Source organism: Setaria viridis, chromosome 9 (genome assembly GCF_005286985.2).
Source record: "Setaria viridis chromosome 9, Setaria_viridis_v4.0, whole genome shotgun sequence".
Lineage (NCBI taxonomy): Eukaryota > Viridiplantae > Streptophyta > Magnoliopsida > Poales > Poaceae > Setaria > Setaria viridis.
Genome location: NC_048271.2, coordinates 12,012,570 through 12,035,706, shown reverse-complemented (window position 1 = coordinate 12,035,706; position 23,137 = coordinate 12,012,570). Strand labels below are relative to the sequence as shown.

The following is a 23,137-nucleotide window of genomic DNA, read 5'->3' as shown; positions in this document are numbered from 1 at the left end:
ATTCCTGGCCCTCCTCGGCTTGTTCCGAACATTCCATCCTGAAGAGGAATATTGCGATGTGGCCAGTAATGATAGTAGTGTTTGGTGTCTTGTGCGAAGTGCTACACTGCTACGTGTATGAGATGATCATTGTTCCTTGATATGTTTTTCTTTGTCTTTGAATCAGCTTATCAAGTAAGGGCGATACCGATTCTAGGAAATTTCATTCATGTACTGTCCCATTTAAGAAAATTAACCGAACCAGCACATCTTTTTTATCAATTTCGCTATTTACTTGTGGTTTTGGAGGTGATCAGTGACTATTAGTCTTTTCTGTTAAGGATTACAGTTACAACTTACAAATAGATTTGTATCCTTGTACGTGGAGTAAAGTATATGGGTTCTTCTTGTTTTTCTTTTTCTTTTCTAATAAAAACAGGGGAGTTATATGGGTTGTGGACTTATGGTATGGCCCAACCAAAGCCCGTCCCCGTTCCCTAATTTTTTTGCGCCTGCTTTGCCTTTATAATACCCAAGCAGACTGAAGCGAGCGGCCAGAATTTGCTGCTGGCCGTAGCGGGCGAACCATCGGCGGGGGGCGAGAGATCGGAGCAGGCCATGTCGGAGGAGCAGTTCCTCGCCGTGGCGGAGGAAGCCGCCAAGAACGCCGGCGAGGTTCCCTCCTCATCCCCGTGGATTCGTTGCCCTTCTCTTTTCCTTCTTCCTGTGCCGTATCCTCACTGGTTCTTGATTTCCTGAGCAGATCATCCGCAAGGGATTTTACCAGACCAAGAATGTGGAGCACAAGGGCCAGGTATCATATACTCATCTTCCTCCCCTCCCCCCTCATCCATCTTGTGATTTGGTTCCCCATGTCGATGCTGATGCGCCATTGCGTCCCGTCGATTGGATTGCGATTCGGTCGGTACTCACGGTGCCGCGCATTGCTCAACTGTGGCAGGTGGATTTGGTGACGGAGACGGACAAGGCCTGCGAGGACCTCATCTTCAACCACCTCCGCAAGCACTTCCCGGACCACAAGTTCATCGGAGAGGAGACGTCGGCGGCGCTCGGCGCCACCGCCGACCTCACCGACGATCCCACATGGATCGTCGACCCACTCGACGGCACCACCAATTTCGTCCATGGGTAAAGTTCCTGATCTTTATCCTCGCAATGGTAGGCTCCTTCACTGCACATTATTTTTCCTCTTCTCATGTCAAGTTTATCTGCATTTTCTGAAATTGCAGCTTCCCCTTTGTGTGTGTCTCGATTGGTCTCACCATTAGGAAAATTCCCACAGTTGGAGTTGTCTACAACCCCATCATGAATGAGGTATCAAATGAATTTTTCATCAAGTGTTCATATGTGTAGTGTTGCATCAAGTGAAGGATGCTATAGAATCGGTCCCGATATAGATTTAGTCATGTAGAGTAAGAATAAGAAGGTTGTTTTATTCGTATCAGATTTATATTGTCGTGTAAACCCCTAACTTTAACAGTATGCTGTATTTTGCTCACTGCATTCTGAAAAGATTGTTAGTCTAATCTCATTGTTCCATTTAGCTTTTCACAGCAGTTCGTGGAAAAGGTGCTTTTCTGAATGGCTCTCCAATCAAAGGTATACCCAGATTTGGTGACAATCAAACGAAGTAACATGTTGGCTCTTCCAGTACTTGCACACTGTCATCCTCCAACTGCTTGTTCTAATTTGAACATGTGCATCTTCCATATGCAGCATCATCTCAAGATGAGTTAGTGAAGGCTCTTCTGGTAACAGAGGTAGGCAACTTATACAATGAAGTTTACACACCGGACCAGAAATATAGTCATGTTTCTCCATAAAGTTTGTTTGGCTCGAGGATGATAAATTGATTAGTATAGGTAGGAACTATATTTGCTGCTTTTCCCATTAGGATTTCATGATTTTATCAGGAAAATCTAATTCGAAAAGGAAAAAAAATACTTCTACCAGATGAGTAGGAACTGTCATCTAAATAACTGAACAAACTACCTGTATTTGTTTCCTGAAATTCTTCTGGTCGAACATCCTTCCACAAAGTTATTTGGAGGGCCAACTGGCCAAGTGCAAACATGGACATGACATGCGAATCATTGAAGAAAGATAATTCTTGTATGCTCCTTTTATTCCAACACCTGGCATTCTTGATACTTTCATATAATTAACTTGATTTTTGTTTAAACGGCAAATGCTCCCATGTGTTTGCATACAATACAACTTTCTGAACTGTGGCTGACAATTGACATCCTCGAACCTCTTACTCGAAACATCTTAATGGAAATATTTACCTGATAACTATACTGTTTTATCAGGCTGGAACCAAAAGGGACAAGACCACTGTGGATGATACAACCAATAGAATCAACAAGCTACTATACAAGGTAAACCTCGTAAAGTAACATCAGGTGTATCGAATATAAATACAGTTTAACACATTAACATTCTTAACTCGGTTTTCGTTTTCCTTTCCTTTGTTTTTTCAGATTCGGTCCATAAGGATGTGTGGCTCCCTGGCGTTAAACATGTGTGGTGTTGCCTGTGGTAGGCTTGATCTGTGTTACGAGATGGGATTTGGTGGCCCCTGGTACGGTTAACCAAATTAATAACAGTAGCTTATATCATCTGCCTGTGCATCTCAATCGAATTGCTAATTTTCCTCTAGGGATGTTGCTGCTGGAGCTGTGATCCTTCAGGAAGCTGGGGGCCATGTGTTTGATCCGTAAGTCAGCTAGTTTGACCACACAGCTCTTGTTACTGTAATTTGGTGAATGTCTCTGACTGATTGCCTTTCCTTCTCCTGATTTGCAGAAGTGGCGGAGAATTCGACCTGATGTCGCGAAGAATGGCGGGCTCTAACGGCTTGCTGAAGGATAAGTTCGTCAAGGAACTGGGGGATACCAATTGAAACAACTGCTACCATTGTTCCTGGAGTAGAATAAGAAAATTAGATTGCCTTTGCCGTTTGAGCGATTTTTTCCATGTAATTCTACACAGGGAGCACTGTCTTGCACAACTATCTTGTTGGACGCAATAACATTCTGTTGCTCCAGGGCTTTCATGATGATCTCATATGCTTGGATGGAAGGGTATAGCTCAATTTTCAGATACTGGAAGGAAAATTAGACTCATTCCAAAGGGAATATGTAAATTGCCGCTTTATCCTCCTGCATTTTGATGAAGGGAATGCCACATATTCTGGAGGGAATACGTGCCAGTTCTGCTGCTATAGTGATATTGATATCGCTGCTACGTGAGGCTTTTAATTTTATACGGTTGCTACGTTGCGAATAATGTGTAGTGGCATCTTCAGCAGTGGATGGTTTTCGAGTCTAAATTTTTGTACGATATTCTCGTATTATCTTGGCCCCAAACTTTTTCTTCTTGGTTCCAAATTTCGAATACACCGAAAGTTGTTTTAAAAAAATGCACCGAAAGTTCGGTATTCGCGAATTTGAGTACTAGTTGAGTACAGCAATCTGCCCACTGGCCGGAATTTTGTCTTTCAAAACAAAAAAACAATTGTGTTGGGAAGCACTGGACTGGAGCAGTCAGCAAAGCAAGCGGCACAGGCATCGTCAGATCTTTTGCCTGTCGGCTGCCGCTGCCTGCTGTTTCTCTCGAGGCATTCACAGAGCAGGGGAGTGCGGACTGCGGAGTGACCGAGGACGCTCGTCAACCATGGAAGCGGCGGCGGCGAGCTCGGTTGGGGCCGGATTCGGACCCCAGCTGCGTCCCGCCCTCGGATTCAGGCACAGCCAGCGCCGCGCCCCTTCTTGTCCGTGCCTGCGCCCGCTCCGGCCGGCCGCGCGCCTCCTCTGCGGCGGCGGGGGAGCCCGTCCCCGCGGCACCATCGCCGCCGCGTCTGCCGGCCAGCGGCGGCAACTGGGACAGCTCGAGGCGGAGGCGGAAGCCGGCTCGGCCCTGAGTCCTCCGAGGAGCAGCACCCACGAGGTAACCGCTCACCAGCCCCCGTCCCTCGCTCGCTCTTCGTTCCCAATCAATCCCAGCTCGTTCGTGCTCCCTCGCCGTGGACTGACTGATTCATGGGCTGCTGGTTGCCTGTGCAGGTGAGGGAGGAGATGACGCGGTGCTTCGACCTCGTCCGCCGCCTCGGCAGGGGCGCCGTCTACCTCGGCTCCTCCAGGGTCCCGCCCACGCACCCGCACTTCCTCCAGACCACCGAGCTCGCCAGAGAGGCAAGCAGATACCCACTTCCTAGCGGTTTCCTTTAGCATTCGAAACATGTTGCTAGTTTCAGCAGTCAGCAACAGTTCAGCACTCTAGTCTTGAGCTGACGTAATTCAGAATTGGAGAGCTGCTGTTCTATGCATTATTTCCCACAATTTCACTTTCAATGTGAAAGGTTGATTCCATAATATCAAGTTCGACTAGAAGTTTTTTTTTAGATTAAGGAATATCATCCGGCCTCGGTCATCCACAATTGGATGCCTATAGCCAAACTCACATGACCTTGACAGAAACTCAGCACTCAGGCTGCTCCCGAAGCACCAGGCTTCACACTCAAAGTTCAGACTCAATTGATAAAACTACTTCTAGGACTCCCTAACACCTAACAGATCCTGAAGCGTCTCCCAGCTGTAGAATAAGCTCTCCAGCACCATTGCATCCTCCAGAACTGTCCGAGTGTATGTCCTGCTATGGAAGAAGTCTTCTCCTAAAGTTCCAGCCATATTTGTTGAAGAACTCCAAGGCAGTGGCTTCAAGCCTGCTGCAGTTCTTCTTCAAATCAGTTTTCTCTTCCTCCTTAGATAGCACCGCCCATGCTCTTGTCCAAAAAGTCCCTCTGAAAATTACCTGCAAAAAAGAATTAGTGATGGTTCCTTTGAACAGCACATCGTTTCTATTCAACCATATAGCCCAGCAAAGTGCAGCAGCTCCTACAATCACCTGGTTTCTAAACTTCCCGGGATAACCTCTAGTCCAAGAACCCAGCATATTAGGAACACTAACAGGCGGTTGAATTCCAAACGAAAAGAACACTGTACTCCAAATAAATCTTGCTATATGACAATCAAAGAATAGGTGTTGCACTGTCTCTTCAGAGTTGCAAAAACAACACTTGGTACTTCCTTGCCATGCGCAATTGGTGCATTTACTCTGCAAAATCTGTGGGACAACGAGTGCTGAGGCTGAGCTGCCTGTCTTAACATCGAAACAGATAGCTCGGCTGCTTGACTGCACCACATGGACCGGAGCCGGACCTGGCCTCATGGACGCCGCCATCCAAGGTGCCATTGAGGCAGACAAGCCGATCGGTGGCCTCAAGATCGCTAAGGAGGCTGGTGAATGGACAAGCTCAGGCTTCCATCCTTACCTGCCTTCAGAGACCTACCTCACCTGCAGGTACCTAAATGCTGACAATGCACTAACAAGATTCAACTGGAGGATTGACAGTTTGATGGAATTCACTCTGTGCTAAGTTGCTTATTTCAGGTTCTTCTCGGCAAGGAAGCACGGACTGGTGGATGCTGCTGTGCGGAGCAGCCCTTCTGACAGAACTGCTGTTATCGCATTACCGGGTGGGATTGGGACACTAGACGAGCTGTTTGAGATCATGGCTCTGATCCAACTGGAGCGGATTGGATCGGAACTCCCAGTCCCATTCTTGCTTCTCAACTATGACTCTTATTACTCCAAGCTGCTGGACTTCCTGAATGACTGCCAGGACTGGGGCACTGTGGCTCCAGGGGAAGTGGCAGCGCTTTGGAAGGTTTGTGATGGGAATTATGAAGCTCTGGAGTACCTAGCAGAGTTCTACAATGTTCCTGCTGCCGAGAGAAATTACCAAATATCACCACAGTTGAAGCAGCACAGAACTTCATATGCCACGAGTTGATGTTGGAAGCTTTTTCATCATATTTATCTTTTCTACTTGGCCCCCTTGGAAGCAACATTTTGTAACAAGGTGGTGATGAATGTATGTGATTATTGTCTTTGTTTGACCAGAAAGCATACTATTTTCTCTCCACAGGTTGATGTTAGAAGCTTTTTCAGCAATAGTTATCTTTTCTTCTTGGCCCCCTTGGATGCAACATTTTGTAACAACGGTGGTGATGAATGCATGTGATTATTGCCTTTGTTTGACCGGAAAGCATCTAATTATGCTCAGCTATTTTCTCTCCAGATTCAGTTCCTAATTGCAGATAGAGTATTGTTCCAGAAAGTTGACATATTTGCAATAGATGTTAATATAATGATTATAATCACAGCTGCAAACTCAAACAATACATTTCAAATACAATTCTCTTGCTACAGTATAAACGGAAATTTTGCCCGGTCAGAAGACATATGAATCGGTCACATACTCGTGTCCATGTAATTAAGGACATACATGTAAAAAGGAAGAAATGACCCTTTGCCAATTTGTCAACCAGGCTCAGTTGACGAGTCTCAACTGCCAACCATTCAATCAGGTAAACTTCATTCACTCGTAGGCAGATGCAAAAGCCGCCCGCCAGGACTGGTCGTCGTCTTGCGTCGACGCAGCATCGCACGAGTACTCCGGAGTCTCCTTGTTATCGTGGTGGTAGAAGCCACCCAGCGCTGATTCCGGCAGCCGGCTCTCCGCAAGATGCACCTTCATCGTCTCCAGCTCCATCTCGTGCTTCTTCCTCAGCTTCTCCAGCTGCTTCTTGAGCTTCTCGTTCTCTTGCAGCAAAGCGGCACTTCTCTCCTGCAACAAACAAAATAGCCGAATTGGGTTGCCGTTCACACGTAAAACTGTTGCAGTATTACAGAATACTATGATCGCGTTGGAGTGTGGACTGACCTTTTCTTGTGTAGATGCTTCCTCTGCTTCTCTCAATCTGACGAGCAGTTCGCCAGCAGCATGAACGGCTTCAGCAGTATCGCGGAGCTGAATGCGGAGCCTTCTGTTCTGTTCTTTCAGCTGTGCCCTCTCCTTCTCTCGGTCAATCCTCACGGTGGAAAGCTCTGCAGCAAGGGCAGCAGCAAAGGCCGTCCCGCAACCCTTCCTGCCTGCTTTGGCTGCAGCCCTTTTCACCTCAGAGATCGCCTCCATCACTCGGCGGTGCTTCTCAAGAAGATCATTGTACAGCTCCTGGAGCTCAACATAATGTTCGACCATCCTGGCATGGCCGTACATCGCTCGTTGGAGAGCATCATCCAGCTCAGCTGTGCACTTCTTCTCATTGCAGAGCTCCATCTCGGTCTTCTCTGCATGCATCCGGTTCGACTCTAGATCAACCCTCAGCTCTTCAGTGAGGGAGATCCATTTGCTCTCAGACTCCATCCATTTCTGTCTTTCTTTGTCCAGTTCATACTCCTGGTCTGTGCTGCCATTCCTTATCTGATCTAGAAGGCTACCATTTGTTGACACATTAGTCTGGTGCTTTAGTTGCTCCCTCAAACTTTCAATTTCAGCAAGAAGTGCCTCCTTCTCATTTGGATTGAGTGATGACACCATACTATCACCACACTGTTCATCAATCTTGCTTGTTAGTTCTTCTGCAGGTTTCACACCATTTGAATCTGGAACATCTTCTGACCCCTTCCTATATTGATCAATCTGCAATAACACAAAGGGAAGTGTCAAGGAAAAGATAAATCACTGTCTAAAACATAATTGATTCATCACAGTACATACCAAATTGCTCAGCTCCTTGATCTTTGCTGCCTGTTCTTCACATAAGGCTTCAAGTTCCATCTCTCTCTTCGAAGCAATTGCTTTAGTGTTGTTGTCATCCTGGTCAAGTTAAATGAATAAGTACGTGATAGGATTTGAATGCAATAGATCAATCAAATAACTTTGCATACCTTAACTGAAGCACTATCTGACTCATTGGATGTGGCACCCAAGGCCAACACTATCTGCTTTGCTGAGTTTATGTCTTCTGTCTGGTTTTCATTTGCATTCATTGGTTTCTTGCAGGATGAACAAAGCATGGTTCCTCGGTCCTCAGGTAGCACTTGAACAGCTGAACTAACATTTGCTATTGATTGACGTGGATTCACCGCGAAATGATCAAATGAAAGGCCAACGAATGATCTTCGTGGGGCTGGATTCTGTTGGTGGTACTCTATAATGTGCAAACCCCGTTGGAGACTTGCAGCCAGTGATTCAGTGGGGCTAAGCTTGCTTGACTGTAGAGATGAACGAACTTCACTGTTTCTACACACTTCAACATTTCCATCACCTGGGCTCTCAGATACTCTAAGCTTGCTTGGCGATAACCCTGGTGAAGTGATGCTCTTTCTTGCCTTGTTGTGGATCTTCGGAGAAGAGCACAATGTTGGATCTTGCATTGGTGATAGACTTGGGGAGGCACTAATTGATAGACTAGATTTCCTATCAGAAACAAGATCTTCATCAGCATTTGTATTGTTAGCCACTTCTTTGTGCTCTTCCTGTAGTGGACCTCCAAAATCATCTAGGACAGGCATATCATCCTCTTCACTTGTTTCCAGATTCCCCTTGGCATAAGGAGTGTTGTCATCCCCACTCTCTGCATCCATGAAGTCATCAAAAGTTTCAGATGAAGAGTGAAGCTTGCTAATTTGATCACGCAATTCTTGCACGTCTTCTTCATCAACATCCATTTCTTCCTCTGAATCAACTTCTATGTGAGGCAAGATTAGAGAGCGATTAAGGCTCACTCGCAAATTATGCAAGCTTTCACGGGCATTTTGTGCACTGAAGTATCCAGCCTTGCAAGTTGTGGTGCCTCCAGACTTTGTTCTTATGAGTTCATCCTGCAAGTAATTAAAAAATTAGCAAGTTTGCATGAAGCCACAAAATTGTTGCTACTTCTATGTGCTTCTGAAGTAATACCTTCAACTGACGTATCTGATCACTCAGACCATTAACATCATCTTCTGATATTTCATTTATCACAGCTTTGTTTGGCAGAAGCTTTGCTCGTTCACCGAATCTTAGCGTACTTAAAGTTCCAGATCTGCACCTGCATTTCCCAAGCACCAGTCAGCACAAGAAAATGAAGAAGGCATAAAAGAAACTCAAGAACAGAAAATACCTGTGCTCTGAGGAAATTGAACATAAAAATGTAACCCTTGAATTGCCACCTAGTGTATCCTTCAGAACATATGTCAAACGAGATTGATCATAGGGCAAATCATCTTTATGGGATTCTGGTGTTTCTGAAAGAATGTTGACTAGTTTCCTGAAATGTCAACATGCAAGTGTGAGGTTTGGCTTTTCAGAATATATTTCATATTGTGGAGTATCGCAGTCATACAATGTTTGTATTTGAAAAAAAAGCTGCAATTTGGCATATTGCATTCTGAGGCCCATAGCACATCAAGACAGAGAAAATAAAGTGGAACAGGAGAAAGGAAATAAAAAAATGATGCACAGTCTCATGTACCACAAGAAATCAAGTTGTTAGCCAACAAAAAAAAAGATCACAGAATTTGACTGAAGAAGCCGTCATGAATTTACATACCCAAGCCTTGAAAGAGACTTCTTCAGATGCCTTTCCTCCTTTGTACAATGCTTTGCTGCACCATCAAGTTCATCATTTTCAGGGCCAGCAAGGTCAACAAAGGTAATTCTGCTAGTTCTTGAACTGCTAAATCCATTTGATGAACCCTGTAATATTAATTGTAGAAAGGAAACCCAAAAATATAAATCAGCACATGTCATTCCAGTAAATATCTGACATACTTATTAAATTAGAGTAGAATAAGAAATAGCCTTTTGAGAAGGCTCCAACACTGGCATTTTAACATAAGATGGTACCAAGGTGTTTACCTTGCTCCATGCTTCAATAATGCAGGTGAATATCACATGAGAACGTGAACTTTTCAAGTTCATACTGTTGGTGCCAACTTTTCTGTTTGACAGGCCCTGTAAGTAAAACAAGTATGATTGAAAAAAAGACTAATCAAGAGAATTATCCTTAGAAAGGAAAGACTAATCAAGAGAAGCATCCTTAAAAACAGACTAGTCAATAGTAACCACGAAAGCACTACAACTATGGCAAACAAAACGCTGATATAGTAGTTGCTGTTATTTTTCTTTGAAACATCATAATATGTAACACTGGCATCATAATAATGTGAATCTACTGTCTTGTTAGCAAAGCAAGTTTGTATATTCTGGATGGTTTTGCATGGGGGTTAAATGAGTGCAATGCCTTGGTTTCGTAAAAAATGTGAACCTACTGTCTTGTTAGCAAAGCAAGCTTTTATATTCCAGATGGTGTTGCATGGGGGTTAAATGAGCACGATGTCTTGGTTTCAATCCACAACAATACAGAGATAAAAGGCCCCAGTTCAAAAAGAAGACAAGAGAAACTAAAAGACAACTTGTTTGTGAAAATTGTGATGCTCTCATTGCTCAAATTTGTTCTCATACAGAAACATAATAAATTTGAATGGTACTGTTTATGAAAGCAAAAAAAGTTTATCTAGAACACATGATGGGTGCTAAAAGGTCTTCTTCAGATAAATATCTAGCTTTACAGTAATCGAATCAACCATTTCAATAATTTAGAAAATTCTTAATGTTTTCTATATTGCTAACTTGCAGATTCAAGATAGCAATAATTGTCAGATAAAACTTGCAAATTCAATCAACAACTTCTGATCAGAACATCCACTATCTAGAAACATATAGAGACAGCATGAATGCTAAGTTACTGTTCTTATACCTTCATCAAAATCTGATTGATATCCTCTACTGTTGACACATACTCATCGGTCAAGTTTTCGACATGGATACCAGTGCCCGCATTCTCTCTTATCTAAAGGAATGAAGTTGGATTAGAGATCTGGATATACTGAGAGCAATTGCAAATGCAGAATCATTAACTTCTCATAAAGTATACCTGCAGGTCACGCTGAGATGGTTCTAACAGATCATTAATCTGATCGTTATGCACCTGCAACAAAGTTGGAAAATTAAACAAACAGATTTCATTTCTGATTTCAGTTTTTAGAAAAGACGTAGTTCAGTTGAAAACAAACAGATTATTACACACCTCGAGGAACGAGCACCGGCATTGGTAGCTGGTCTGCTTCTCACGAGAGCTCTCTTGTGTCTGCACCGGGAAAGAGCAACATCCAGTCAACAAGATCACTCACGATTACAAAAAATAATGGAGGGGGTGAAGAATTTCCTTACTCTTTGGATTCGAGAGAAGAGGTCCTGGAAAACCCGAGGCACCACACCCCGGTCAGCGTGGTCAGAGCCGCTGTCAACCATGGCGCCGAGGGGGCCCCACATGGTGTACGTCTTGCCGGTGCCACTCTAGAAGCATTCAACAACCCATACACGAGCATCAGAAAACAGGAACAGAGAAGCAGATAACAGCAAACCAGACTCCTTGGACTAGCAGTACCTGGCCGTAGCAGACGAGGGATGTGTTGAATCCGGCCAGGGCGTTCTCGATCATGGGCAATCCAACCAGATCGAACGCATCGGCCTGCAGCAAACGAGCACCAATTCACAGAGTTCTTTCAGATCGCGCACAATTGGGCCAAGCTCCGCAGCGTAATGGGGTCAAGTTGCTTATATACCTGCGAGGCCCTGTCGTCGAGGACGCCATCGACCGCAAAGGACCGATCGCCGACAGCAACAGACTCCGGGGAGGTCTTGCGGACGAACCACAGATCCTTGCCGTCCACCGGCCGGCTCACCGTCGGCCGCACCCTCACCACCACCTGCGCGTACACCACCCCACACATTACGAACCAGGCTCGCGTCCCTCACGAGATCCCAAATTACCTTCGCAGGAAGCGAAATCAGGTCAAGTGGGCATATGCTACGGTACCTTGACGGAGGGCTCGTTGTCGGCTGGCGCCGCCGCGGCGCGATCCTCCTCGGCGGCAGCTGTCGGCGTAGCCGCAGCCGCAGCCGCTGGGTGCTTCGGGCGCGGCGAGGCGGCGCCCTTGGCGGGCGACGCCGGCGGCGAGGAGGCGAGGTTGGGGTGGAGGTTCTCCTGGTCCGAGGCGCGCGGGGAGGCGGCGCCGGCGGCCGCGAAGGCGGAGAGCGAGCGCGACGCCTGCCGCTTCAGGTTCCGCCGCAGCATCTCCATGGCCTCTTGCTGCTGCTGTCGCTGTTGACGATGCGTGATACGGCGAGACGCCGATCAGGTCGCGGAATCAACGGGATCGAGAGGAGGGGGAGAGGGGAGGGGAGGAGGAGAGGAGGAAGGGGACGCTTCGCTTGTGAGATGCGGGGGATGCGAGTGACTGTCCGTTGGAATTAATTCGAAAACTTTTGAAACGGGGGAGGCGGCGGGGGTGGGGTGGGGTGCGGTGCGCCGCGCCGCGCCGCGGTGGGGGAGCGGAGAAAAAACGAGAGCGACGCCCTCCCCTCGATCTGACGGTCGGATCGGATATGGACGGTCATGGGAGGAGAAACGTGGTGTGGTGGACGGCTGGGTGCGGTGGCCTGGGGGGTCACCGGACCGCAACTAGCCGTTGGGTGGGGGAGTGGCGCCCGTGCGAAAGGCCCAAACGCCGATAACGCCGGGGGGCTGCGTCGGATGCGTCGTGGAAAGCTGGCTGCCTGTCTGGCGGCCCAGATCGCTTGTGTTTTCTTCTCTTTTTTTTTTGGGATTTTTGTTTCGAAATTTCCTATTTCTATCAGTCATCTGTAGAATTATGCTTCAAATTCCCGTAGATTTTCCAGGTAATTCCTAAAGAGGATTAAGTAAGCTCGGAAATATATGGAGAGCAAAGATACTAGGCTCGGGCATTCATAAAGATCTGCAAAACTCGTGAAGAAAAAACTCAATCCAACAGTATCTGTAACAATCTTAGCTTCAAAATATGAGATAATCATGATTCATGAGGGGGGATTTGGGTAGGGTAAACAAAGCCCTGACCACGCAATTTGGACCACCCAAATTGAGTTTTTCATAATCAAGTCGTTCTTCCCCAAGCATTCATTATTGACTCAAGCAACAAATATTTGAACGACCTAAGCAAATATAAATTAGATCATTAGATGTCAAGTTCCGGTCAGAATACAAAGATTTGCTCACTTGAATTCCAAGTTACAATAGGCCGTTTAATTAGATTAAAAAATGACAAGTCTATACCACTAATAGAAAATTTGAATTAGCTGGAAAAAAAAAGAGAGGACAAACTTTTTTTAATACGAGATTCTTTAAATATGTGGATTTTAGCTAGAGCGTATCCTGCAAACGTGGATCAACTAGAAAGCACTCTATATAAACTATATGCCATCAGCTCATTATTAAGAGTCGTCACATATGCTTATTGTCCATGCTAACTCGTAGCAAGAGTCGGTACGAATACTATATTGATGTACAATACTTGTGGGACTTATTCGCGGTAGCTTGTGTGACGAGTCTACATCAATAACTTTTATTGAACTAGTACGACATGAATAACTTATAGCATCTCCAGCAAATTGTTCATATTCTACTACCAAAATACTTTCCTTTTCCCTCTCCAATAGTTACTTTTGCGTTTTTAGTGATTACCGCCGCAGCAGACTATCAAAAACTAATCTCCAATACCAACCCAGCACGTGAGACCCACACACCAGGGTTTCTTTTTCTTTTTCTCTCTCTCTAGTCTCTCTCGTTATCCTCTCAGCCCCCCTCACCTCACCTCCCTTTCTGTCTTCTTAATCCGCCGCCCATTCCTCCTTCCACCATCGGTGCTTGCCCGTCCGACCCCACGCGAGGCGAGGCGAGGCGGGGCGTGGCTGCCTGGCCCCAAGCGCAGTCGGAGGCAGGGGCAAACGGCGCCGAGTTGACGGCGCGGGCTCAAGACAGGGTGAGCCGCTGGGCCCTGACACCCGAGGCTGGGGCAGCCGACGCAGGGTGGGGTTGGGCAAGGTCATCAGGCCTCGACACAGCTAGAGGCTGAGTTGTCGGTGCAGGGTGGAGTCGGGGAGCGGGTGCGGCCGCCGCCGCGCTGGGGGTGGAGCAGCAGCACACGGCTAGTGGAGCAATGGCGCCGGGTAAGCGGACATGTCCGGCGCACCAAGACCAACTGTCGATAGGAGGAGGGGTGGAGAGGGCTGCTTCGCTCCTACATCAAGGGGAGAGGAGGCGAGTTTTTGGCAATTGCCAAAAAAGATTTTGGTATTGAGGAAAGGATTGGTAGTCTGCTGGAGCCTCTCTCATCTCCAAAATCTCCTAAAGTGTTTTTGGTATTGGGGGTGGATATGAGCAATTTGCTGGAATGCTCTATTGAACCAGTACGGACAAGTCGAGCCGACACAAATGAGTATGTTCCTAGCTAGGGCTTTTAAAGTGAAGCTTGACATTTCCATTGCTACAGCATGACTTCGTGTAAGATGTCCAAATAAAACACATTGTGTTGTCCACCCTTCCATACGGAAGTGATAGTGTGACACAAGTACACAAACCAAACCGTGTCTCTTTTCAAGAGGTGTTGGTTGCTTTTCAAGAGGTGCGCCTTCGGGGAGGAGGACATCGACAAGCTGTCCCCAGTGTTGCAAGACATCGGGAGGAAAATTGTCCAGAAGCTCAGGGGTTCACCTATGCTAGCGAAGGGCATCAGGCAGATGCTGGAGGATAGCCGCAACGTCACCAAGTGGAGGAGCTGTGTTACCACAACTTGCCGGAGCATCTGCAGCAATGCTTTGCGATCTGCAGCGTATTCCCGAAGAACTAGAGGTTTAAGAGAGATAAGCTGGTGAAGATTTGGATGGCTCTTGGTTTCATCCAGCCAACTGTTGGGATGTAGTTGGAGGATGTGGGAAGCAAGTACTTTGATGAGCTCGTGGCCAGGTCCTTTTTCCACAAGTAAAAGGTGGGGTGTCAGAGGTACTATTACATCCATGACCTGATGCACGATTTGGCTAAGAAGGTTTCTTGTATCAACTGCACAAGAGTCAAAAATGCTAAGAAAGAGATCCCTGAGACAGTTGGGCACTTATCGGTATCTAGTGATGCTGTGGCACAGCTCTAGAGCCGGTGCAATCTTAAAAAGTTACGCACACTGCTGATTCTCAAGAGCCCCTCATCATCGACCTTGAATCAACCACCAAGTGATCTTTTCATAGAATTGAAAGGTTTCCGCGTTCTTGGTTTGGAATGCTGCAATAATATTGATGTATCGGGGATCAGGCATCTTAGACACCTTAGGTACCTGGCCCTCTGCAAATCTATCACCAGTCTTCCAATAAAAATGAGAAAGCTCTATCATCTTCAGACCTTAAGTAGTCCCAAGGGTCTGGCCTCAAGGTTCGGAAGAGATTGTGAACTTGAAATGTTTGCGACATTTGGATATGGATACATCAAAAGTTGATGGTATTGGAAAACTTATTCACCTTCAGTGGTCAATTGAGTTCCATGTTAAACAGGAAAAGGCCATACTTTAGAAGACCTGACTGGTATGAGCAGTATTCGCAAAGAACTCCATATCAAGAGCCTTCATGTTGTAGCAAGTCAACAAGAAGCCTGTCAGGCCAGACCAAACAAGAAAGAGAATGTTAAGATAATAGAACTAGAGTGGAACTCAACTGGTAAGAGTATGTCTTCTATTGATGCCGAAGTCTTGGATGGTCTTGAACCGCACCAACATGTTAAAAAGCTTGTTATTAGAAGATATCATGGCAGCAGATCACCGAGCTGGTTGGATGTAAGCTTGAAACATGGTGACTTATACGTCAAACATTTATATTTGATCAGCTGCAGAAAGTGGAAGGTCTTACCTCCCCTAGGGCAGCTTCCTTTCCTCAAGATTTTGCATATGAAAGTGAAACATATCAACTATGAGTTTTATGGAACTAATTCAATTGCATTTCCATGTTTGTAGGAACTTGAATTTGATGATATGCCAGAATGGGTTGAGTGAACCCAACAAGAGAAGAACAACAACATATTACCTAACCTCTGTAAGTTGAAGCTTTTGGATTGCCCTTAGTTGATTAAAGTGCCTCCACTGCCTCTCCATTTAGAGTGTTTTGGTAAAAAAAAATGCAGGGTTTGCTTCACATTTGAAGCTATCCTCCTCATCATTATCACAAGTCTGCAAGTTTGTACTTGATAAATGTTCTACCACCATTTTTACAAATGGCTTGCTGCACCAGTAACAAGTGGAAGCAATTGCTATTTTGACTTTGAGTAACTATCCAGATGTAAAGTTCGAAGAGATTCACGCACTTACTTCCTTGAAGAGGCTACAAATATCTCATTCCAATATTAATGATGAGCAGTTGGGCACTTGTTTGCGAAGTTTACAATCGCTTTACTAGCTGGAGATATTTGATTGCAGCAACATCACATGTCTTCCACATATTGAGAGTCCAGACCGCTTAACAAAATTCCACGAGCTGCACATTCAGGAATGTTCTGAATTTTCCTCTCTGCGCTCGTTGCCAAGTTTTGTGGCACTGGAAATCTTGGAGATCGAAAACTACTCCAAGATCACAGTAAAATCTTTCCCTAATACCTTCAACAACAATAACTCTTTGAGAGGACTGAGGATAATGAATTGCTCTGCGTTAGAGTCATTGCCAAGTGCCTTCCCATCTTCTCTGCAATTTCTTCAACTGATTGGGTGCAACCCAACTTTGATGCATCAACTGCGTGTCAAGGATGGACCAGAATGGAATAAAGTGGCTTGTGTCCAAACAACACATATCCGTTGATCAGAGGCTTTTTCTGCACGTCAGCGTGTATGTGGTGCTATCACTAAAAAATCATTTTTCTTGGAACGCATTGACAGGTTATTTGCCTCTGAGGAATGGATGTCCATCTGCCCTGCCCATAAGCTATGTGTGTTGTCGTCCCAGTGCTCAGACCATGCTCCATTGCTCTTACAAACGACCTGCACCTTGGCATCCTTTAAGCGTTTCAGATTTGAAAACATTTGGCCGAAGTATGATGGCTATTTGCAGACGGTGGAGCAAGCCTGAACCTGTCCATGGCAACACGCTGGTGCTTTCCACACATTAGATTGCAAGCTTCGGAATACGGCAACCGCGCTAAAAAGATGGAGTGCCAAGCATGTTGGGGGTGTACGGCTACAACTAGAAATAGTCAAAGAATTGGTGCTCAAATTTGATGAGGCACAGGAGAACAGAACACTAGCTCATCATTATGAGACTTTATGCAACAAAATAAAACTCAAATATCTTGGCCTGACATCCTTGCTCTGGACAATCATGCGATAGAGATCACGGATCCCGTATTTAGCAGAGGGGGATGCCAACACCAAATTCTTTCACCTTCAGGCATGCTATCGAAATAGGAAGAGCCATATACATTCCCTTAAGGTTGATCAGCTGGAGGTAATACATGAGCAAGCCAAAGTTGAGGCCATTTTTCAGCACTTTGACACCATTCTTGGATCAATCACCACACCAATGGTCTCTCTAGACTTTCAGCGTCTTGGCATTCCATCATTTGATCTCTCATTGATGGATTTTTGTTTCTCCGAGGGGGAGGTTTGGAGAACAATTCAGGAGATGCCACCAGACAAAGCTCCTAGACCTGATGGTTTCACGGGCCTCTTCTACAAGACTGCCTAGCCGGTCATTAAAGATGACATCATGAGAGCATTCAACGCTCTATGGAGTCTTGATAGCCGTAGTCTATACCTAGTTAACCAAGCCTACATGGTGCTAATTCACAAGAAACCTGAGGCAGCCACAATTGGAGACTACCGCCCAATAAGTTTGATCCATAACTTCTCCAAGCTTTTCACAAAAGTTCTTGCTAATAGACTAGTGCCACAGCTTCACAACCTGATTGGTCACAACCAGAGTGCTTTCATAAAAGGTCGCTTGCTACATGATAATTTTAGGGCAGTCCAATTGTTAGCCAAGTTTCTCCATAGAAAAAAATTACCGTGCCCACTGCTCAAGTTGGATATTTCTAAAGCCTTTGATTCAGTCAATTGGACTTTCTTATTAAGGCTGTTACGACACATGGGCTTCACAAGAAGGTGGATCAACTGGATTAGTATGCTTCTATCTATAGCAAGTACTAAAATAATTTTGAATGGGCGTCCAGGCAGGAGAATCTGCCATGCTAGAGGTCTTAGGCAAGGTGATCCTCTATCACCAATGCTCTTTGTCCTAGCAATGGAAACTTTAAATGCCATGATTAGGTTAGCTGACAGGGAAGACCTTCTAGCACCACTAGGAGACAACATCATGTAGGAACGTGTATATCTATATGCAGATGATGTCGTGCTGTTCTTATCACCAATGCAAAGGGGCCTAGTGGCTACGGGGGTCATTCTGGACACCTTCGGGGCAGCAACTGGTCTGAAAATGAATCTGGACAAATGCCTTATCTCACCAATTCAATATGGCTTGGAACACATTGTGACACTGCTTCAATTCTTCCCAGGCCGTCTAGAACCCCTCCCATCCAAGTATTTGGGCATCCCCCTGTATGAGGAGAAATGACTTAATGCCCCTTATAGATGAGATTAGTAATGCCTTACCAACATGGAAGGCAAAGTTAATGAGCAAAGCAGGCCAGGTAGTTTTAGTCAAGGTGAAGATGTCGGCCATTCCCATTCATACGGCTATCGCGGTCGCCATCTCCCCATGGGCAATCAAGAAAATTGCCAGATGCAGGAAAGGTTTTTTATGGAAAGGAACAGAAATGGTCTCTGGAGGTCACTGTGTACTAGCTTGGACGAAATGTTGCCAACCATCTGTTTTGGGAGGTCTGGGAGTTACAGACCTACACCTCATGGGCTGTGCTTTGCGGATGCGTTGGTTGTGGCTTAAGAAAATTGACACCTCGCGCCCATGGCATAGATTGCCTGACTCAGTAGATCCCAAGGTTGCCTAGATGTTCTTCTATTCCACTTCAGTTTAGGTGGGTGATGGCAGCAACACCCTTTTCTGGGCAGATAGATGGATTGATGGTCGCTCCATCGCGGAGATTGCTCCATGTCTACTTCAGGAAGTTGGTCCTAGAATCCGCAAAAAAAAGGATTGTCTAGGAAGGCCTGCAAGATAGAAAATGGGTCAGAGACATCACCGGTGCCTTCAGGTCATGCTTGATTATATCAACGTCTGGAACAAGCTTCAGTTGATCACACTTGATGAGGCTACCCCAGACAAGGTATTGTGGAAATGGACACCGGATCATAATTTCTCGACGGCGTCAACATATAAAACCTTTTTCATTGGACAGTATGAGATATCCAGGTCAAAGATCCTATGCAAGACTCGTGCACCTACTAAGTGCAAATTCTTTGTATGGCTTGCTCTCCATGGGTGTTGTTGGACAGCATCAAGATGCAAGAAACACAATCTTCAGGATGACGATACCTGTATCCTATGTGCTTAGCAACATGAAACTATTACTCATCTAATGGTAAGCTGTGTCTATACCAGGGAACTATGGTATCTCATTCTGTCCAAAGTCCATTGGCAAGACCTCTCACTGTCGGCTTCAGAAACCTCTCTTCCAGATTAGTGGATGCAGGCAAGGAAAAGGTTGGACAAAATGGCTAGGAAAGCTTTTGACTCTGCTCGTACTGATTTCTTGGTCAATATAGCTGGAACGTAATGCAAGAACTTTCAATAGAGTTGAAAGGACAGCGACACTGCTGATGCAAATGATTGTACATTACGCACATGCTTGGGTAGCTGCTCTTTTTCATAGCTTGGTGCTGTTTATTGTTGTTCTTCCTTCTGATGTAGCGTCTGATAACCTGGTAGCTAGGTCGCAACATGGTGCTAATGTAATCTCTGTTTAATTTTTTCTGTTGTATGGCAGGTCATCATTCCTGGATGACGCTGCGTGTTTATGTACCCTAACTTTTCTTCTCCTCTTAATGAAATACGTGCTAAGGCACGGTCACTAAAAAAGTGTCTTTCATTGTCCTTTGAGAACATTAATGTGCGCATTTCTGAATAAAATACAGTAGTATTTACCTCTTCTGGAGTTCTGGCAATATGGATCTTTAGTACCTTTGCAAAATTTTCAGATAAAGGAATATACTTCCATCACAGTGATGCTGATAATTATGACGTGCCAACATAAACCGTTTCTGGTATAGTGCCATTACCATAGAAAGTCTGGATTACGACCGATGCGGCCCTCTAGGAAGGGTGGTCACCGCATGCGGACCAAGATGAAGGGGTCCATCATCACCAATTGGACACGTGAATAAACAAACAGAGCTGAGTCCATCTTTGATCGTGATGTCTAGTTCTCCACCCTCTCTCTCGCCGTTCTTATCTGCTAGGCCGCTGCTATGTCTCTGTCTATCCTTCGTCTCTCATCTAGCGAATCTTATCTGCTGGGGCTGGTATGTCTCTGTCTGTCCTTCGTCTCTCATCTAGCGAATCAAGCACATACAGAAAAGCTCAGTAGCCAACCAAGGTTGGAACGGGGGCCTGTAGGCGGACAAGTTTCATAGCGACGCATAGCTCGATCTCACACCATTGGAACTTAGGGGGTGTTTTCTTCCGGTGACTTATTTTTGGTACGTGTCATATCGAATGTTTAGATACTATTTAGTAGTATTAAACGTAGACTATTTACAAAACCAATTACATAAGTGGAGGCTAAACGGCGAGACGAATCTATTAAGCGTAATTAAGCCTAATTAATCCATCATTAGCAAATATTTACTGTAGCAACACATTGTCAAATCATGGACTAATTAGGCTTAATAGATTCGTCTCGCCGTTTAGCCGCGTCTTATGTAATGGGTTTTGTAAATAGTCTACGTTTAATACTCCTAATTAGTATCTAAACATTCGATGTGACGGGTGCTAAAAATAAGTCAGTAGAAGAAAACAGGGCCTTAGAGATCGATCGACCATGGGGTACGAGCTAGCCATGAAGATTCTTGTTCTTTCCCTTGTGCTCGTTGCCGTCGCTGGCAGCATCCCGCCGAGTAAGATGTTGCGGCGGGTGCCGGCGGCCATCTATGTGTTTGGCGACTCCACGATGGACGTCGGCAACAGCAACTATTTGCCGGGGAAGAACGTTCCTAGGGCGGACCACCCTTACTACGGCATCGACATGCCGGCTCCGGCAAACCCAATGGAAGGTTCAGCAATGGCTACAACACCGCCGACTTCTTCGGTAAGTACACCTCACAGCTGCCATGTGTAAATGTAATAGTGTATATGGAATGCTTCGTTTAACTTGATCCGTCGATGGGGTTCGTTCGTTGTGTGCATTCGCCGCAGCACAGAGCATGGGCTTCATGAGTAGCCCTCCGCCTTATCTGTCGCTGGCGCCAAGCTCCAACAATCTGGTCCAGACGGCTTTCGCCACTGGCGTGAGCTACGCGTCGTCAGGAGCCGGCATCCTGGACTCCACTGTAAGTGTGTACAACCACATAAATTAATCCTACGGATCAAACAAAAAATTTACTCGCTCGATACGAATCCGTATGCTCGCATCGCCTGTGTTGCCTATAGACTATAGTCATTCTCAATTTCACATACATGTGGTGTGTGGATGAAGAACGCGGGCAAGAGCATCCCGTTGTCGAGGCAAGTGCAGTACTTCAGCGCCACCTGCTCGAAGATGGTCGCCAGCAAGGGCTCCGGTGCGGTGAGCGCCCTGCTGTCCAGGTCCATCTTCCTCATCGGCATCGGCGGCAACGACCTGGCCGCGTTCGCCAACGCGGAACCGGCACACAGCGACGTCGCCGCGTTCTACGACACCCTCATCTCCAACTACTCGGCCACCATCACGGTAAAAGCTAGCAGAGCCCACCTGATAATCTTGCAAATTTTTATTTTTTGCCTTTGATCGATCACATCATTTGCCGTGGATCGATCGAGCATGTTGCAGGAGCTGTACGCGATGGGAGCGAGGAGGTTCGCCGTCATCAACGTCGGGCTCGCCGGGTGCCTGCCGGTGGCGCGGGCGCTCGACGCGGCGGGCGCGTGCTCGGACACCCGGAACGAGCTCGCCGCCGGCTTCAACGGCGCCCTCCGGTCGCTGCTCGCCGGCCTGGTCCCCAGGCTGCAGGGCCTCGCCTACTCCCTCGCCGACTCCTACGGCATCATGGCGGCCATCTTCGCCGACCCGCTGGCGTCGGGGTTCACCGACGTCGCCAGCGCGTGCTGCGGCAGCGGGCGGCTGGGCGCGGCGGGGTGCCTACCCACCTCCGCTGTCTGCGCTGACCACGACCGGAATTACTTCTGGGACGGGATCCACCCTTCCCAGCGGGCCGCGTCGGTCAGAACCCGGGCCTTCTACGACGGCCCAGCCCAGTACACCACGCCAATCAACTTCAAGCAGCTGGTAGTTGCTTCAGGGACCCAGTGAATTATATTGTTCCTCATCCTCACAATGCAGTACTCAGCTGGTCCCCAAGACAACAGCATGAGCAGAATTTTTTATATATCTACAGATGATGCAACAATAGGTATACAATCCTTCCATGATAGAACACAGCTATAATGGGCTGATGAGAGGATCAGCTCATCAAAAGCTGGCGATTTGCTGCATGCCCTCATTAGTGAACCATAATGTGTGCAAACTTTGCAGAAACCGTAACCTGTTTCCATTAATTTTTTTCTATACAAAAGTAGTAGTATTCTAGCATGTACCCAAAAGTGTAGGCGTAACCTGTTTCAGCTATAATGTATTTTTTTTCTATACGAAGGTGTTTGGATCCTCGGATTAAAGTTTAACCCTTGTCACATCGAATGTTCGGATGCTAATTAGAAGGACTAAACATGGGCTAATTATAAAACTAATTGTAGAAGTTTTGGGCTAATTCGTGAGACGAATCCATTAAGCCTAATTAATTCATCATTAGCAAATGGTTAATGTAGCACCACAGTGTCAAATCATGAACTAATTAGGCTTAATAGATTCGTCTTACGAATTAACCTCCATCTGTGCAATTAGTTTTGTAATTAGCTTATATTTAATATTCTTAATTAGTATCCAAACATCCGATATGACAGGGGCTAAAGTTTAGCCCCTAGTATCCAAACAGGCCTAAGTCACATTCAACTGATGAAGGAGGTGCTACAAGTTGGTATTGGCATGCTCAGGTAGGAGCTGGAGAGGAAAGGAAGCGGATTGCCATCAAATCAATGGGCTTCTACTGGTTAACTAAGGGGGTGTTTGAATACTAGATGCTAAACTTTAGCAGTGCCACATCGAATGTTCGGATGCTAATTAGGAGGATTAAACATGAGCTAATTATAAAACTAATTGCATAACCCCGTGCT

The 23,137-nt window shown here is 46.0% G+C and overlaps 3 protein-coding genes and 2 pseudogenes across 3 annotated transcripts; 4 read left to right on the top strand and 1 right to left on the bottom strand.

Annotated features, from left to right (window-relative positions):
- Positions 1-494: 494 nt before the first annotated feature.
- LOC117836191 (inositol monophosphatase 3) lies at positions 495-3,205 on the top strand. The gene is made up of 10 exons (XM_034715567.2): positions 495-654; positions 743-793; positions 941-1,128; positions 1,230-1,314; positions 1,545-1,599; positions 1,717-1,760; positions 2,313-2,381; positions 2,484-2,584; positions 2,663-2,719; positions 2,809-3,205. The coding sequence occupies exons 1-10, from the start codon at positions 598-600 to the stop codon at positions 2,903-2,905; spliced, it is 804 nt and encodes a 267-aa protein (XP_034571458.1). The 5' UTR covers positions 495-597; the 3' UTR covers positions 2,906-3,205.
- Positions 3,206-3,568: 363 nt separating this feature from the next.
- Positions 3,569-6,115, top strand: LOC117836190 (probable cytokinin riboside 5'-monophosphate phosphoribohydrolase LOGL10). The gene is made up of 4 exons (XM_034715566.2): positions 3,569-3,951; positions 4,068-4,196; positions 5,180-5,364; positions 5,455-6,115. The coding sequence occupies exons 1-4, from the start codon at positions 3,679-3,681 to the stop codon at positions 5,855-5,857; spliced, it is 990 nt and encodes a 329-aa protein (XP_034571457.1). The 5' UTR covers positions 3,569-3,678; the 3' UTR covers positions 5,858-6,115.
- An 85-nt stretch (positions 6,116-6,200) lies between these two features.
- LOC117836189 (kinesin-like protein KIN-12C) lies at positions 6,201-12,195 on the bottom strand. The gene is made up of 15 exons (XM_034715565.1): positions 11,775-12,195; positions 11,521-11,664; positions 11,343-11,426; positions 11,126-11,251; positions 10,983-11,042; positions 10,830-10,883; positions 10,653-10,745; positions 9,752-9,847; positions 9,444-9,589; positions 9,015-9,161; positions 8,813-8,942; positions 7,798-8,733; positions 7,628-7,726; positions 6,791-7,549; positions 6,201-6,694 (listed from the first exon to the last, which is right to left on the bottom strand). The coding sequence occupies exons 1-15, from the start codon at positions 12,036-12,038 to the stop codon at positions 6,446-6,448; spliced, it is 3,387 nt and encodes a 1,128-aa protein (XP_034571456.1). The 5' UTR covers positions 12,039-12,195; the 3' UTR covers positions 6,201-6,445.
- A 1,757-nt stretch (positions 12,196-13,952) lies between these two features.
- Positions 13,953-16,731, top strand: LOC140221087 (putative disease resistance RPP13-like protein 1; annotated as a pseudogene).
- A 3,424-nt stretch (positions 16,732-20,155) lies between these two features.
- On the top strand, positions 20,156-22,937 carry LOC117839601 (GDSL esterase/lipase At5g55050-like; annotated as a pseudogene).
- The last annotated feature ends 200 nt before the right edge of the window (positions 22,938-23,137 follow it).